The sequence below is a fragment of the Lytechinus variegatus genome, chromosome 3, assembly GCF_018143015.1.
Source record: "Lytechinus variegatus isolate NC3 chromosome 3, Lvar_3.0, whole genome shotgun sequence".
Lineage (NCBI taxonomy): Eukaryota > Metazoa > Echinodermata > Echinoidea > Temnopleuroida > Toxopneustidae > Lytechinus > Lytechinus variegatus.
In genome coordinates, this window is record NC_054742.1 from 55,871,483 (window position 1) to 55,887,280 (window position 15,798).

Genomic DNA, 15,798 nt, shown 5'->3' on the forward strand with positions numbered 1-15,798 from the left:
ATAACTGACATAACTATCATAAAGAACATACTACATTTTCATTTTATAATGAAAAAAAACATAGGATTTTTATAATTTATTTTCTGAACCATAGGCCTCAATGCATAAAATAATTTTTATGCAGAATTTTTGTTTTAAATAAATACTTTTTATTTAAAACAAAACAATGTTTTCTGTAAACACTGATCAGTACCACTTGGCAGCTCTTTATTATGGATGTCACAGTTTTACCAAATATTGCATTTGCCCCTGAAGTGTATTTCCAAATAACAGCCTTATACTTTCCCTGAATATTTCTTAAACCTGAAAAACATTTGATTTGTTTACAGAATATGGAAAATCTAAATCTAAAAATAGAGTAATAGTAACATGCAAATGACACTTCCATTTAAATAAACAATGACAAAACATAAACAACATAAAAAAACAAATAAACTTTGATCACATATCAAAGGCAGTATTGTTTTCGGAGAATTATTTTTAGTGGCAGTAGGGGGATTTCAAAGAAATTTTTTTCGAGTTGAATGGCTAATGAGAAGTAAATGACAAAGCCAAAGCCATAATGCACCATCTATCAAATTAAAGCATACTACTTGATGATGATTCACAACAAGTGTAACAACATACTAGCAGATTTAACCAAAATATGGCACCGAGATGATACACATATTCTAGGAGGATCCTAACTATGTGTATTTCAATTCACATGTCTATTTTCACATTTAAGAAAAGGTTCTAATAAGTGTTACCCTGGGTGAAGATATAAAATGTGTTAAAATATACTGTGCTAGTTTATATCTCCTACATGACTGACCTTCTAGAAACTATGTGACTTATAAAATCTGGAAGTTCTCCCTATATAGTGAAAGACCTGGTAAAATATGGGCCAAAATACTTTTCAACTTGTCAAAATTCATTCATTGATCACTGTCTCAAGAGCTTTGGTAAACCTGAAAATTTCTGACAACTTTTGAAGACTCTGATCATCTCGGATGGAGCTGTAGAAGAACTCCGGTGCTTCCAATCGCAGCTTATGAAGACTGAATAAGAAGGTCCCATCGCATTCTTGCAGTGATGATCTCCATCTGTACACATGTCTCAAGTAAAATAAAAGATCATCTGTTAACGTACATGAGTCAAGTAAAAAACAAAAGATCATCTGTTAACGTACATGGGTCAAGTAAACGAAAGATTGTCTGTTAATAACGTACATGGGTCAAGTAAAACAAAAGATCACCTGTTAATGGCATACAAAAGTTTGTTTGCTGTAACCCACCCCGACTGTAATAAAACCTACTGAGTTTCATTTTTTTTCCATTAAAATTGGAGGAAGAAGAATGTGTCAACCGACCCCAATTAGCTTATGTAATTATGAACACAAATTCTGCAGTCATGATGGAAATATAACAATAACATATTGAAAGGGTTTGTACAATAAAAGAAAATGAAAGATTCCTTTTTTTTAAATCAAATTATGGCATCAAATGATGCATTTTTGTTGTAGCCTATAATTCATTTTTTTTTACACTTTGTCAACTAGTATATACATTCTTGACTGTCACTTCCATTGCATAAATTCACAATATTTGGGTATTCAAACATTTACCCATGTAAATGTTTGAGACATGTAACACAAAGATCTATCAAATTAACCTTTTAAAGAATGATTCTGATTGACTGACAATTGGTATGTTGAACAATTTGCGCATGAAACAACAATGTTTATTGGCCAGTGGCCATCTCTTGTACAATGGGATGTTGGAAATGTCCATTTTTTTTATTTTACTCTCACTCTGAATCAATTCTCGCTCACACAAAAACACTAAAAGAAAAGTTGAATAACAACAACTCACTTGTTAAGGCCTGAAGCTTTAAGCCAGTCCTGAACCTGTTTATTTGACCAATCCAAGACTTTTGATGTTGTATCTGACTTGGTAGACAACTGTGTAGTTATAAGTTTTACTTCTTTTATGTCTGTCCTGCTCTTAGAATCTGCATATGGCAAGACAAGAGAGAAATATCAAATATATACAATGATTCTGATTGGTTGGTTTTGGGTATATCATACATGTCTGTATATCAATCCTCTGCATGGCTCTGTATGTACATCATGTATACTGTCCTATGCTTCTGCTTATATCCTGAATGTACACATTGGAGAAAATGAGGGTTGATGATACCATCTAAAGAGGTAAAAAAGAATTTCGACATAAAAAAACCAACACCAAATTACCATTTCCAATTCAGTGGTCCTTAACCCTTTAACGTCAATAACAGTCATTCTACTACAAGTAGGGCATACAAGAATATAGGAATACATATTGTACAACGCCTACTTAGCTTAATGTATGCGATCAAATGGGAGGCTGAATGTCACACATTGGTACCATTGCACACAAGACGTACCATCCAAAATGTACCATTGCACGGCCTTAGAAGGTGACGTCACAAAGCGATTTCATTGAACAAGGTGACAATGCGCGTACGTTGGCTAAATGCGCAACGCTGTCCAAGATCATGTGCACTTGTGGGATTTTGCTTTCAATATTTTTGCTCCCTTTTCATAGATTACTGGAGGGAAAAACTTTTTTTTTTTTTCATATTTTCGCTAGATTCCGAGCCGTTGTACAACACAAATAGCGAATATTCTTATTCATGTAATGGTGCGAGATTTCGCATTCGGTGAAAGAAATAAACGCTCTATTCAACTCGGCTAACGCCTCGTTGAATAGAGCATCTTTCTTTCACCTCATGCGAAATCTCGCACCATCGCACTCATGCCTATTCGCTATTTGTATATCATAAAAAGGTTATCATACTTATCTGGATACTAATCAAATGTTTTGTTGAAACCTGCCACATAACCACTCATTTACTCATCTTCCAGGAAACTTTGCTAATAACTGGTACTAATGACTAGTTCGATTGATCAGTCATGGCTTTGAGATGAGGATGATTTATCGAATAACTAGGATCCACATCACAACTTTATAAAATATATAAATACACATTTTGGTTGTGCATCAGAGTAATTACACACACTCGTTACCTTTGAAACTGCCTAACGCCCTCGGCTATGCCTTGGGCATGTCAAAACTGTTCCAAAGGTACCTCATGCTTTCTTGGTAATGCCCTCAATGAAATGAGTTATTGTACAAAGCCTAATAGGTTGTTGTACGCATGCAAATGGGAGGCTGAACATCAAACATTTGTTCCATTCCACATGTATAATCCAAAATTTACCATTGCATGGCTGGGAAGGTGACATCACAAAAAAATATGATTCAATTCACTGCAATTAGTAAATAAATGCAGGTGCAACAAACATATGGGTCTCCTGGCTAAATCTGCACTGCTCCCGTGATGTATGAGGGATTTTGCTTTTGGCTTTCAATAGTTCTTTCTCACTTTCATAAATGTAGGAAAATCAATCATTGCTCATAACTTCACTAATTTCTGTGGCATAGTACAACACAAACAGTGAATGTTCTTACTCATGCAATGGTACAGCATTTCACATTCAATGAAAGAAAGGGACAATCTATTCAATATGGCTACACCTCGTCGAATAGAGCATCTATCTTTCACCTCGTACCATCACATGCCTTTTTAGCTTTTTGCATATTAAAACATAAATGGAATCAATTAACGGATCTTGATAATAAATTGATGATGATGCTAAAAACTCACCACTTGCACCAGCAACCTTGACAGTACCAGGGGCATGGGTCTGCACTTCTCTTAAGAGCTTGACCATCTCTTCTTCATGATCTAGTCTTCCCGAGAAGTCCATGTAGAATTTGGATCCCAGTATCAAACCCAGCCACCCGTCCGGTTGATAGTACTCCTCCATCATCACAGGAATGATCCTCTTTTTGAGCTGGTAGGCGTATTCTGCCTCTGTTCTCATTGGAAGAAACACACAAAACATAACACAACCAGTGAGCAGCAGTGGGTGGTATTCTGTAAGTCATGGTTTAGTTAAGCCTGGGGGACCGGTGATCCTTTCTTGTGGTAAATGATATATTCATTGGCGATGGTTAAGCGCGTAAGAAAGGATCACAAGGCGTTCTTAAAGTCGCTCTTAACTTACAAACAGCTTTATGAAACGGCCCCCTGGATTGACATAGGGGGTGTAGCAAGAAAACATTTGCGATCAATTGCAAATATTCTGTTGCAAATTTACAACTGATAGATCAACGTTAGCTATAGCAAATCAGATTAAACTTCTTGTTTCAAGGAGCAAATGAGAAATCAATCACTAATTTGCAATTAACTGCAAGACATATGGTTGATTTAGGGACCAAAAATTGACTTGCAATTGATTGCAAGTTTCTTGCAACACTCCCACACATTCATGGAGTGCAAGATTGTGCCAGTTATATCAACCCATTTACCACTTGTTCTTATCCAGCAGCAGAAAATTGTTAAAAGATCAACTGAGTCAGGAAATGGGAAGAATAGGAAAAAAATTTTTAAAAATGCCTCTTCCGTCTCATTGAATGCACTTCCTAATTATATAAGAAATATACATGATTTAGATAAGTTTAAGACGTCCCTAAAAAAGTTTCTGTTTAACTTGTAATGAATTCAGCGCCTAACACTCTTTACTTACTTTCTGATTTCTTTCCTTAATTTCATCCAAGTGCATAAGGACATGCGTAGCTATTTGTTATGCGCAATAAAAGAATGAATATTATTATTATCAGGAAAAAATATATTACAAATTCTTTTAATTGGTACAATTGACAAGAATAAGGAAACAAATATTATGAAGCCAAGCATTCCAAAGAAGTGTGGTTTAAGATTCTAGTTTAGACAAGGGTTAAACCTAGGTTTGATTACCATAATACCACTCAATGAGCTTAAAGAGGCATGTACCGTAACTGAGAAGTAAAAAGGGGCTTGTTACGTTATCAGCGCCAATATGTCTGGGAATAGACAGCGAGGGAAATAAGAAGACTAAAGATCCTGGGGAGTGTTTCATGAAAGGACTTGTCAGACGTTTTATCAGACAAATCCCATTTTATCCGACAGTTACCATTATAACATTGCTTCTCTGCCAATCGAATTCAAGGGAAGTTGTCATGTTGTTATGCATGTTTGTTCGAAATATTTTTAACTAGGATGTATATTCATGCATTCATTGTTTTCTTGAAAATTCACTGTGCTTCTCTTTGTTTACAAAGGACATTGAGCAAATTTCCTGTAAAAAAATCATGACACTGGTGGATTTCCATAGAGTTACGATTGATTTGATCAATAGTAACTCTTTGTAAGACGGGGCCTGACAACTTGTCTGACAAAAATTTTGAGTGTTAAGTTCACAATTTTTGTTGTTGTTGAGAAATTTGATTAAATAATAAAATAAACTAATTCTGTGGACGGACATACCTGTTCTGCAATTTGGGCTCTCCTTGTAGCGCTCTGAAATGCACATAAGAACTATATATGATTTCTCAACAGCCTCTGCCATTGCTTGCAGTGTAGAGCCATGCATATGATCAACATCTAGCCATACCTGGTAGCCAGAAGCCTTCAGGAATTTGAAACATACAAATCTTTTCTTTAAATTTCATTTTACTCTGCATTCAAACAAGACATATACAAAGCAACAATTTTTGATATTATATGAATCAGTTACAACAGTTAAGAGCATTCTGAATTAAAAGTTGTATAAAATATACGATTTTGTCATGATTATAGTTAAAAATATTTAGAAGCATGGAATGCATGAGACTGCCATAAAAAGCAGCAAGGATTAATTGGATGACCGCCTCTGAAAGAAAATCATCAGCGAGCAAATCATTTTTAAAAAATACTAATCAGTTTGATTTGAAATAATGGCACCATGTATAAATATGTAATTATTTATCATATAACATGGGATATCATATTTCTATGACATCTACAAAATATGTCAAATGTCCCAGGAAAATTGTTTCATCTTGTTTGTCTAAAAAATGTTTCATCTTGTTTGTCTAAAAAATGTGTTGGTCATTACATGCTGATAGAGACTTTGCCATTACACAAGCAGTAGAAAATTGTGTGTAAACTTTCCCAAGATGTGTGCTGACATCAATCCAAAGAAAAGGAAAGATTATGGACATCTACAGTAATAGGACACATTCACTGTCAAGAGTACTGAAAAATCAGCAGTTCAGGGGGCATTTCATAAAGCTGTTCCTAAGTTATGAACGACCGTACGAACAACTTTACGAACTGGTGACACTTAATTGAAGTAAATGGTTTATCCAAGATTATTTTATCTCTCAAGAAAGGGTCACCAGTTGTTCACAAAGTTGTTTGTTGCTTATGAACAGCTTCATGAAATGGCTACCTGATATAATTTAATCTTCGCTTACTTGGAGATTATCTCTTATCTTGAGAACTATCGGCTGTGATCCCCATTGGTAACTGATCATGATATGTGAAGAACTTTCCATCCCTCCTGCTTGATATAAGCATTAAAATTATGAAATAAAAAAATATTTAGGATAAAAAAAATTGACTTTTATCATTTTTAGTCTATGACCGACCACCTTACAAAAAATAACAATTGTAAATATTGATTATAAATAGCTCTTACTTTTGAAGGGAACCAAGGAATGTATATAGAAATTTTCATCAAGAAAATGGCAATGAACCTCTAGAATATGATTTGTAAATATACAGTGATGGGTCCAGAATTTCAAAATATAAGGGGTGCAAAGAGCATGTAAATGTTTAAAATGTATGTATGTTCAATGGGCGTGCGCACCTGACTGGATCCGACACTGTATTTAACATGCTTGACATAAAATGCTCAGGTCATCTTTCTACATCTTAATACCTAGTTCCCACTTTCAAAATTTGCACCATGATTAAAATGGTGGTTCCAATCGTGGGAATAATTGTAGTGATCGCATCAAATCAGTCATGGCAATCTTATTGATCTTGGATGATTTTTTAACGGTTCAACAATTTTTGTGATCACTTACGATAGGCCAATCATTTGTACATTGGGACAAAGTATTAGTCCCTCTTACCTTGCGTTTCTTCAGCCGTTTTGTCATTTTCCACCTGCTTGGCCTGCCCCTTGGTGATTACCCATAATGCCCCTTTTGCTGCGTCTGATACGTTTGATTCCGGGGATTGCGTGAGTGACTCCAGGAGCTTCACACATTCTCCGTTCTCGACAATCTTCTGACGGCCTTCATCAGAGAAGGCCAGATTCCATATAGTATTGGCAGCAGCTTCTTGGGTGTCCGTGCTCCTGTCCTTTAGCATCTTGACCAACAGAGGGAGCCCTCCAGCTTCTAGAATCTGTTGATTACATTGGGTGTTTTTTTTACATTCACTTAATAAATATCATGAGCCAAGTTTGTCTAATAGGACTACTACGGGACCAAACTATTACAATGTTGATGGTGTGAAGATTAATATTACTAATTCAATTTCAATTTTAATTCCAATATCAATCTTAATATTAATTTTAATTTTTTTTTTAAATTATCCATAAATGTCACTACTTGAATTTCTGTAAATATGTTCACTTTCTATGTTATGTTATGTATGTTCAATACCATGTAAAAATGCAAATTTCCATCTGTTTATTTATTTGGACTACAAATACTACCTTATGAACCTTAAAATCGAATGACGAGAGCTGTACAGGGGAGGGTGTAATCCCTCTCGCTTAGCCTGGCGGAAATCATCGGACATCGATGGATAGCGCCACCTCCACACTAAACTCAACCAACCAACTTAATTTGGTCTAATTGCTATTTTGGCCAATCGGCACCTTTTCTGATACCGATTCACTTTAGAAAATAGATGGACTTACAGCCATTTAATCAACATTACTTTTCTATACCTATGCTAGTTTTATTTATTTGGCCTATTATCAATTTACCTCATCAAACAAAATTGTATTAGACTAAATAGTTTTTTTTTTCAATTTGCAAACAAGACTATCTAGAAATAAAGTGAGATGATATCATGTTTAGCAAACATGGCTGTGAATGGGTAATAGGTGAATATCTTGTAGACGTAAGAAAATGTGACAATTCACCAAAATAGGTTGGAAATTACAGCCAAATATTTTTCAGTATTTTTGCATTAACAACTGGAAGAGATCAATCTGGTAGCAGGATCTTCATGAAATCCTCTCTTAAATGCTTTCTCAGATAGAATTCATTTGTAAAGTCCTTTGAATGCCTCCAAGTTTCTTCACTCACAAATTTGCAATAACATTTTAAAAGATGCCACTAAGAACAATATAGAACAAGTGGAATGCCTCTGGCCGTCTCACCTGCATCACGCGGTTCAATATAGCAGCAGTGCTGACTTTGAATACTACTCTAACTCGCACAAGATGTTGAGTGATACATGGTTACTCTTATGTCCACTTTTTATGAACTAGACCAATAAACTTACAGAGATATGATGGTTATTCAACAAAAAACCCCAACGTGGCCAAAGTTCATTGACCTTACATGACCTTTGACCTTGATCATGTGACCTGAAACTCGAACAGGATGTTCAGTGATACTTGATTACTCTTATGTACAAGTTTCTTGAATCAGATCCATAAACTTTCAAAGTTATGATGGTAATTCAACAGATACACCCATTCGGCCAAAGTTCATTGACCTTTGACCTTGGTCATGTGACCTGAAACGCGCACAGGATGTTCAGTGATACTTGATTACTCTAATGTCCAAGTTTAATGAACTAGACCAATAAACTTTCAAAGTTATGATGGTAATTCAACAAATACCCCGATTCGGCCAAAGTTCATTGACCCTAAATGACCTTTGACCTTAATCATGAGACCTGAAACTTGCACAAAATTTTCAGTGATGCTTGATTACTATTATGTCCAAGTTTCATGAATCAGATCCATAAACTTTCAAAGTTATGATGGGAATTCAACATATATCCCCAATTCGGCCAAAGTTCATTGACCCTAAATGACCTTTGACCTTGGTTATGTGACGTGAAACTCATGCAGGATGTTCAGTGATACTTGATTAACCTTATGTCCAAGTTTCATGAACTAGGTCCATATATTTTCTAAGTTATGACGTCATTTCAAAAACTTAACCTCAGGTTAAGATTTGATGTTGACGCCGCCGCCGTCGCCATCGGAAAAGCGGCGCCTATAGTCTCACTTTGCTTCGCAGGTGAGACAAAAACACAGCCAAGTACTTAGAAAAAATGTGTTTTCTAAGGCAGAAAATAAGTCTTAATACCTTAGTCACATTTGCTCTACGGCGGCCATACGGCCAGTCGAAAACAGCCGTTTTATCAACTTTTATTCAACCCACCTATATGTAGTTGGACAAAAAGATGTTATAATGGCTGTTTTTGACTCACCGTACGGCTGCCATAGAGCAAATGTGACCAAGGTATAAAAGTCTGAATTCTGACTTCAGTCTGAACAGAGGCATCCCTGCAATTAAGTTCTCAAATATAAAAAAAAATATATACAAAAGTTTGACATTACCTTGCATTTATTACTATCATGGACAGCTAACCTACCGAGAGCTGAAGCGATCTCTCGGTCACACAACCCACGGAACCTCTTGTCGGGGCTCTTCAGAGCATCTCGAAGGATGCCTACAAGGTACTCCAAGGTATCTGTAAATAATTTCAATCAATTTGAACAAATGAGAATAAGGAATACAATATCTAAGAAACTTTAGAAACTATCAACAGCTACATCCTGTAATGCAAGGTTGGCACTAGAGTATTTTGATAGGGGGGCAGGACAACTTGTGCTTTCTCAATTAATAGGCCTATACATATGTAATATGAGTGACACAACAAATAACTCTTAACTTTAAGGTCATCTCTCTTCTCTTTTTTCCCCTTTCTTTTACTTAAACAAGTGGAACGCCTCTGGCAGTCTCGCCCGCATTACGTGATATGATATAGCAGCAGTGCTGACTTTGAAAACAGCTATTGAATAATTATTAACAAAAGAAAACATTCATGTGATAATAAAATACTATGTCCATTGACCCAAAATGGCCTTTGACCAAGATCATGTGACCTACATATAAGACGTGTGCAAAACAATCATTCGTACTTGATTACACTTATGTCTATGTTTCATGAACTAGATCTATAAACTTTTAAAGTTATGATGACAATTCCACAAATACCCCCAACATTCACAAAGTTTGTTGACCTCACAAGTTTTATTAACTAGGTCCATATACTTTCGAAGTTATGATGACATTTCATACACTTAACCTTGGTTAAGATTTCAATATTGATTCCCCAAACATGGTCTAATTTCATTGACCGTAAATGACATTTGACCTTGGTCATGTGACCTGAAACTCGGGCGAGTTCAGAAATACTCGATTACCCTTATGTCCAAGTTTCATGAAGACATTTCAAAAGCTTAACCTTGGTTAAGATTCCAATGTTGACCCCGCCGCCATCGCAGTCGGAAAAGCAGCGCCTATAGTATCTTTATTACTACTACGGTATTTATAATCTCAAGAAAATTTGATTAACCATGATCATCATATGATATTTCATTTAGATCATTTTTTTTAAAGTCTTTCCACAGATCGGAGAATAAAAATTGATAAAAATACACATTTTTATGGGGTAATAAACAAATTGCATAAAAAAACAAAACTAAATAAAACCAAAAAAAAGACTGATTGATATCGTGTCTAAAAACTCCATCTACTAATTTACCAGCTTCCTTTTCTACAAGAGCCTCTTCCTGTCCTTCCTCAATGATATAGGCAAGGGTTATCATACAGATGGTTTTCAGAAAAGGGTCACCCTCCAGGTACGGTTGCATCTTTTCGGCCACACCCTCTTCCCGAAACAGGTGCCTGTTGCCGGGTGTGGTCGACATATTGCACAGGATGCTCAGTGAGACGCGGATTAGGGATTGGATGTCCTTTAATGAAAGACAGTACAAATAGAAACTTGTGATAAGTGCAGTAAAACATTCGTCAGCAGTCATCTACCTATATACTAAAACAGATTACCATTAGGACAGATTATATACCTATGTTGATTGAAGATAATCATTATTTTTAAGAGTAAGATTCATGTTTAGATTAAGCTGCAAGCGCAAGGACTACTCATCTACCGTCGGAGTCAAAAGTTTCGGTGAAGCTGATTTATAGTGGCCAATATAGAAGGTGGGGTATTGACCGAGGGTCAAGGGATGCAATGTTACTATGGTAGTCACCAACTACCATATAACATTGCTCAATATCCAACAAAATAAAGGTATTTTTAAAGGTCAAGTCCACCCAATGAAAATGCTGACTTGAATAAAAAGAGAAAATTCAAACTAGCATAGTGCTGAAAATTTCATCAAAATTGGATGTAAAATAAGAAAGTTATGACATTTTAAAGTTTATTTGTTCTCAAAACAGTGATACGCACAACTAGGTGACTCAGTCGCTGATGTCCCTCACTCATATTTCTTTTGTTTTTTATTACTAGTCTTTGAATTATATAATATTTCATTTTTTATAGATTTGACAATAAGGACCAACTTGACTGAACCACATAGTATTAAACAATGCTAATTCCACATGCTCAGGGAGGAATTAATCGTTGTATCACTTGACAATGAGGAGAAAATTGGGATATTTCACATTTCATATAATAAAATACAAAAGAAATTGTGAGTGGATGACGTCATAGTCTCCTCATTTGCATGCCATCCAGGATGTGCATATAACTGTTTTGTGAAATCAAGCGAAACTTTAAAATGTCATAACTTTTTATTTTACATCCGATTTTGATGAAATTTTCAGTGTTATGCTTGTTGGATTCTTCTCTTTTATTCAAATCAACTTTTTGTTCGGGTGGACTTGTCCTTTAAGTTTCTATCTCTGTCACCACTATGGGTGTCATTTGTTAAAAAGTTATTATTTAAGCAAAATATGTTATTTAAGCATGATATGTCATTATTCATAAATAAACAATACAAAATGAAATTTGATTATTTGTAAAAAAAAATCATTTGAATTGAAATATAATTGTTAATAAACAAGAACTAATTTGTTTACTATCATTTATGAATAATTAATGTTCAAAAGTTTATAATAAATTGAAGTGACAAAATATATAATTCACAAATAAAGAAAATATGTTCAATATTTTTTTTACCAACAATATTTGGAAAATCTTCATTAACTAAAAAGGAACTGATATCTAGTATTATTCATAATTGGCATAATATGTTTGATTTACTTATACTTTTACAACAGCGCCCCATAAACAAATAAATACAGAGGTATTATACAACAGGATCCTGATCTTATTAAAGGAAACTGTCATACTTCCGATAGAGAGGAAATGTTTGCTGCAACTGTGTATCCTGTACTAGATTTAATTCAATTTAATCAACCATTTGTGCATGTATTATAAGGGTATAATGCTGATAAGCTTGCATATTTGCAAGTGCAACAGATTACTGCATTTTTTCAAATATTTCCAATCTAAAATATCCAGTTTACTTTAAATCAATGATACACTTGGCATTATAGTATGGACATACATACTTTAGTCATATGATTTTCTTTCCATCTTGAAATTATTCCTGATAGACAATGTAGCTGATATAAAAAAATGTAAAATTCATGATTTATGTTTCCTTTGATTAATTTCGATAGTAAAGGAAACATCACAGTCACATTAAATCACAAAATGAAACATCTTTGAAAGACTCACATTGCATAAAAACAAAGAATGTAAGAACCTTTAACCAACATTTTTTTCTTTGGCTCTTTCTTCATTCCTTTCATTAATTCGGAAGAAACAACAAAAAATCATAAAAACTCAAATACTTTTTTCCTTTCTTTATAGTATACAATTTCTTTTATGCAAAAAATTTGCTCAACCTTTTATAGGTTTATGACAATTCAAATTCTTTTAATTAACTTACTGTTCGTACTAGCCTAGTTTGTACTGTGCATTTGTATACTTAAAATCTTTTGTGTACATACCATACAAAAAATCTATGTTTATTTTTATTTATTTTTTTTTTTTTTGGGGGGGGCTACTACAAACTGTGGAGAAGCTTTATCATTGCATTGCATAGGGATTTTCTGTTTATTTCTTATTCTGTTTTTGAGGTTTCTCTTGAGCGTTTAGGGGAAGGGGGGGGCAACATTGCCCTGGGCCTGCACCCTCATGTATATGTATATAACCTTTTCTCTGGTACAAACCATGGTGTTTACTCACCCGCAGTGATATTTTCCCTCTGTATTTATCAATGTTGTGTGAGCAAAGTTTAACCATTCCTTCTTCTCCCATTTTCAGGGAGAGGACCATGCTGGTTTCACTGAGGTTACATAAATGGTTGTAAATAACAAAGGCAGTTTCCCAAGCCCCTTTCACTTTGAATAGTCCATTGTCCTCAAACTTAATCAGGGCAGATACCAGAAGTTCTATGAAAGATAAGATGTATTGTGAGAAAGGCAGGTAATAAGCAAATAAAAGTATATTGAAAGCATGAACTTAAAATCAATGGTGTCACAAAAGATCCAAGCAGCTTATCACTTTATAGATTTACATCAGAAAAAAATGAAATATAGGATCGAATTGGTGTCGTCATGTAATCTATACAATTTTGTTGGCTGTGTTCAACTCTAGTATCTTATAGTAATAATGTGACTCTTGTATGTCATTACATGTAAATAACAAATGTTCATTTTCACAGTTATATGTAGGCCTGTAAATACTTTAATACACATGATGAACATTATCATACTATACACATTATCATATAAAAGGCATGGCTAATAAAACAAAAGTGGTCACTTTGTGCTTTAAAGGGGAATCCTTCCATTTACTCCAATAATACTAGTAATGGCTAAAATGTCATCTTTTCAGATATTTTACTTCAAGTTCAAATCATATTTTTCTTTCATAAAATAGAACAATATGCTACACACACTTTGGGTATATTTTGATTACTACCATTAGGGAATAAGTACAAATGATTGAGATTTTTTTCATCTTTGTATACTTTTATATATGAGGGGGTCATCTCTCATACTGTATACACAGTTGTTGTGTGTCCGAACGATCAATTTTAGAAAGTCATTTGGAAAAATTTACGAGCGAAGTTTCATCAATTTTTAGTACAAAATGTTAGGAAATATTTTAATGAACAAAATAGAAGATAACAAGTAATGAATTCATATTTTTAGTGTAATCCACAGACAAAAAAGAAGGCTTCAAAAAGATAAAGTGTCCAGACACCCAACCCCCCATTCTACAATTGTCAATTATCTCACCAGCTCCACCATTGTCACAGAATTCCTGGCAAAAATTTATCTTGTCTCGAGATTTCCAGAAGGCCGCATCCATCTGTTCACAAAGAAGAGCTGCCTTCTGGGTTGTCCAACTTTCTAGCTTTTTGAGAACATCAAGAATGTCCCTCATCTTATCAATCTGATTGGGTTCCATCTGGCTTTCTGGCTAATTTTCACCTATATCGAATCCAGGTATCCAATACCTGAAAAAACGAAAACCAATTAAAATTTACTATCAAATTTGAAATAGAAATCCTTTTTATTTCCTTCATTCTTTCTTTCTTTAAACTTTCTCTGCTTCCTTCTCCCTTCTTCTTTTCAATTTTTCTCTCCTTCCATTACTTTCTTTTTTCATTCTCTCCTCCCTTCATTCTTTCCTCCCTCACTTTCATCCTTTCTTTCATTCTTTTTCTTTTTTCCTTCAAATTCTTTCTCCATTATTTCTTTCCATTCCTTCCTTTCTCCCTTCCTGTTTTTCTTCATTCTTTGTTTCATTCTTTGAAACTTTTTTCCTTAATTCTTTCCTTCTTCCTCCTTTTGTCTTACTTTCTTTTTTCCTTTTTATCCTTTTTTTCTTTCACACATTTATTCATCTTCCCTTCCTCTTTCTTCATTCATTTCAAAGAATGAATGACGAAAACCTTTTTCTTTCTTTTATTCTTTCATCCTTCTTTTTTTTTCTTTCTTTCTTTTTCCTTTTTTTTTCTTTTTTCCTTTATTTTCCCCTTCATTTTTATTCTTTCTTTCTCAATTCATCTCTTTTCTATCTCTCCTTCATTCTTTCGGTCAAACTCCCTTCCTTTTCTTTATAATTTTTTTACAAGTCAAACATTGTGTAGATATCTATAGACTCTAATGTTAGCCTTCTTTGTTGATTTTTTTTAAGACCTGGCTTTCCGATTTTGAGTTGGACCTGTCGTTCTGCTCGTGCAGCATGCAGCGTGCTTTTTCGATTGTCCCGTTCCCGTATCTCATTTGTGTGAAATCTGGTCACCCTGGTCTTGGTGCCAGTGGCCTGGTTGGGCAATCGTACCACACTTTTTATATAGGCCTAGTCTTATATAGATCTAGATTCTAGACTACTTTAACAAATAGATCTAGGCCTACCGTTTAGTGTCAACTTGAGTCAAGTAGGGCCTAGGCGGCTAGGCCAGGGCCTAGTGAGAAAATTCCTGACCTACCGACTTATTCCTGAACTTAAGTTATAGACATACCGTAGTTGTGCCTATAAAATATTTATATTTTTTTAACTTCACATTGTTATCAAACTAAAACAATAAGAACACACCTGCTGACCCCTCCTGGACTGTAACGTTAGGCTGCAGTTGTAAAACAAAGTTCCCCAGGCCTACACTTCTTTCTCCTCTGCGAACGGGTAGCGGCAATCAATCAAGCGGTCGGTACGGTCGAAAGGCAGCCGAAACTCTGGCGCGGTAAGTTAGTGGCTCTATGTACGGTACGGTACGGTACTAGCGCTAGCGCAGCTTGCTGCTGCACAGAGATG

The 15,798-nt window shown here is 34.8% G+C and overlaps 1 protein-coding gene across 2 annotated transcripts; it reads right to left on the reverse strand.

The window, feature by feature from the left end:
* Positions 1-95: 95 nt before the first annotated feature.
* LOC121411433 lies at positions 96-15,723 on the reverse strand. 2 transcript variants are annotated; one of them, XM_041604167.1, is made up of 11 exons: positions 15,583-15,723; positions 14,277-14,497; positions 13,219-13,424; positions 10,702-10,912; positions 9,491-9,624; positions 7,029-7,305; positions 6,366-6,454; positions 5,395-5,536; positions 3,691-3,900; positions 1,854-1,992; positions 96-1,085 (listed from the first exon to the last, which is right to left on the reverse strand). In XM_041604167.1, exons 2-11 carry the CDS (start codon positions 14,446-14,448, stop codon positions 914-916), a joined length of 1,752 nt encoding a protein of 583 aa, XP_041460101.1. In that variant the 5' UTR covers positions 14,449-14,497; positions 15,583-15,723; the 3' UTR covers positions 96-913. The 2 variants fall into 2 exon arrangements, with proteins under 2 accessions (XP_041460101.1, XP_041460102.1); XM_041604168.1 differs by having other exon boundaries at positions 6,366-6,451; positions 15,583-15,722.
* Positions 15,724-15,798: the final 75 nt, after the last annotated feature.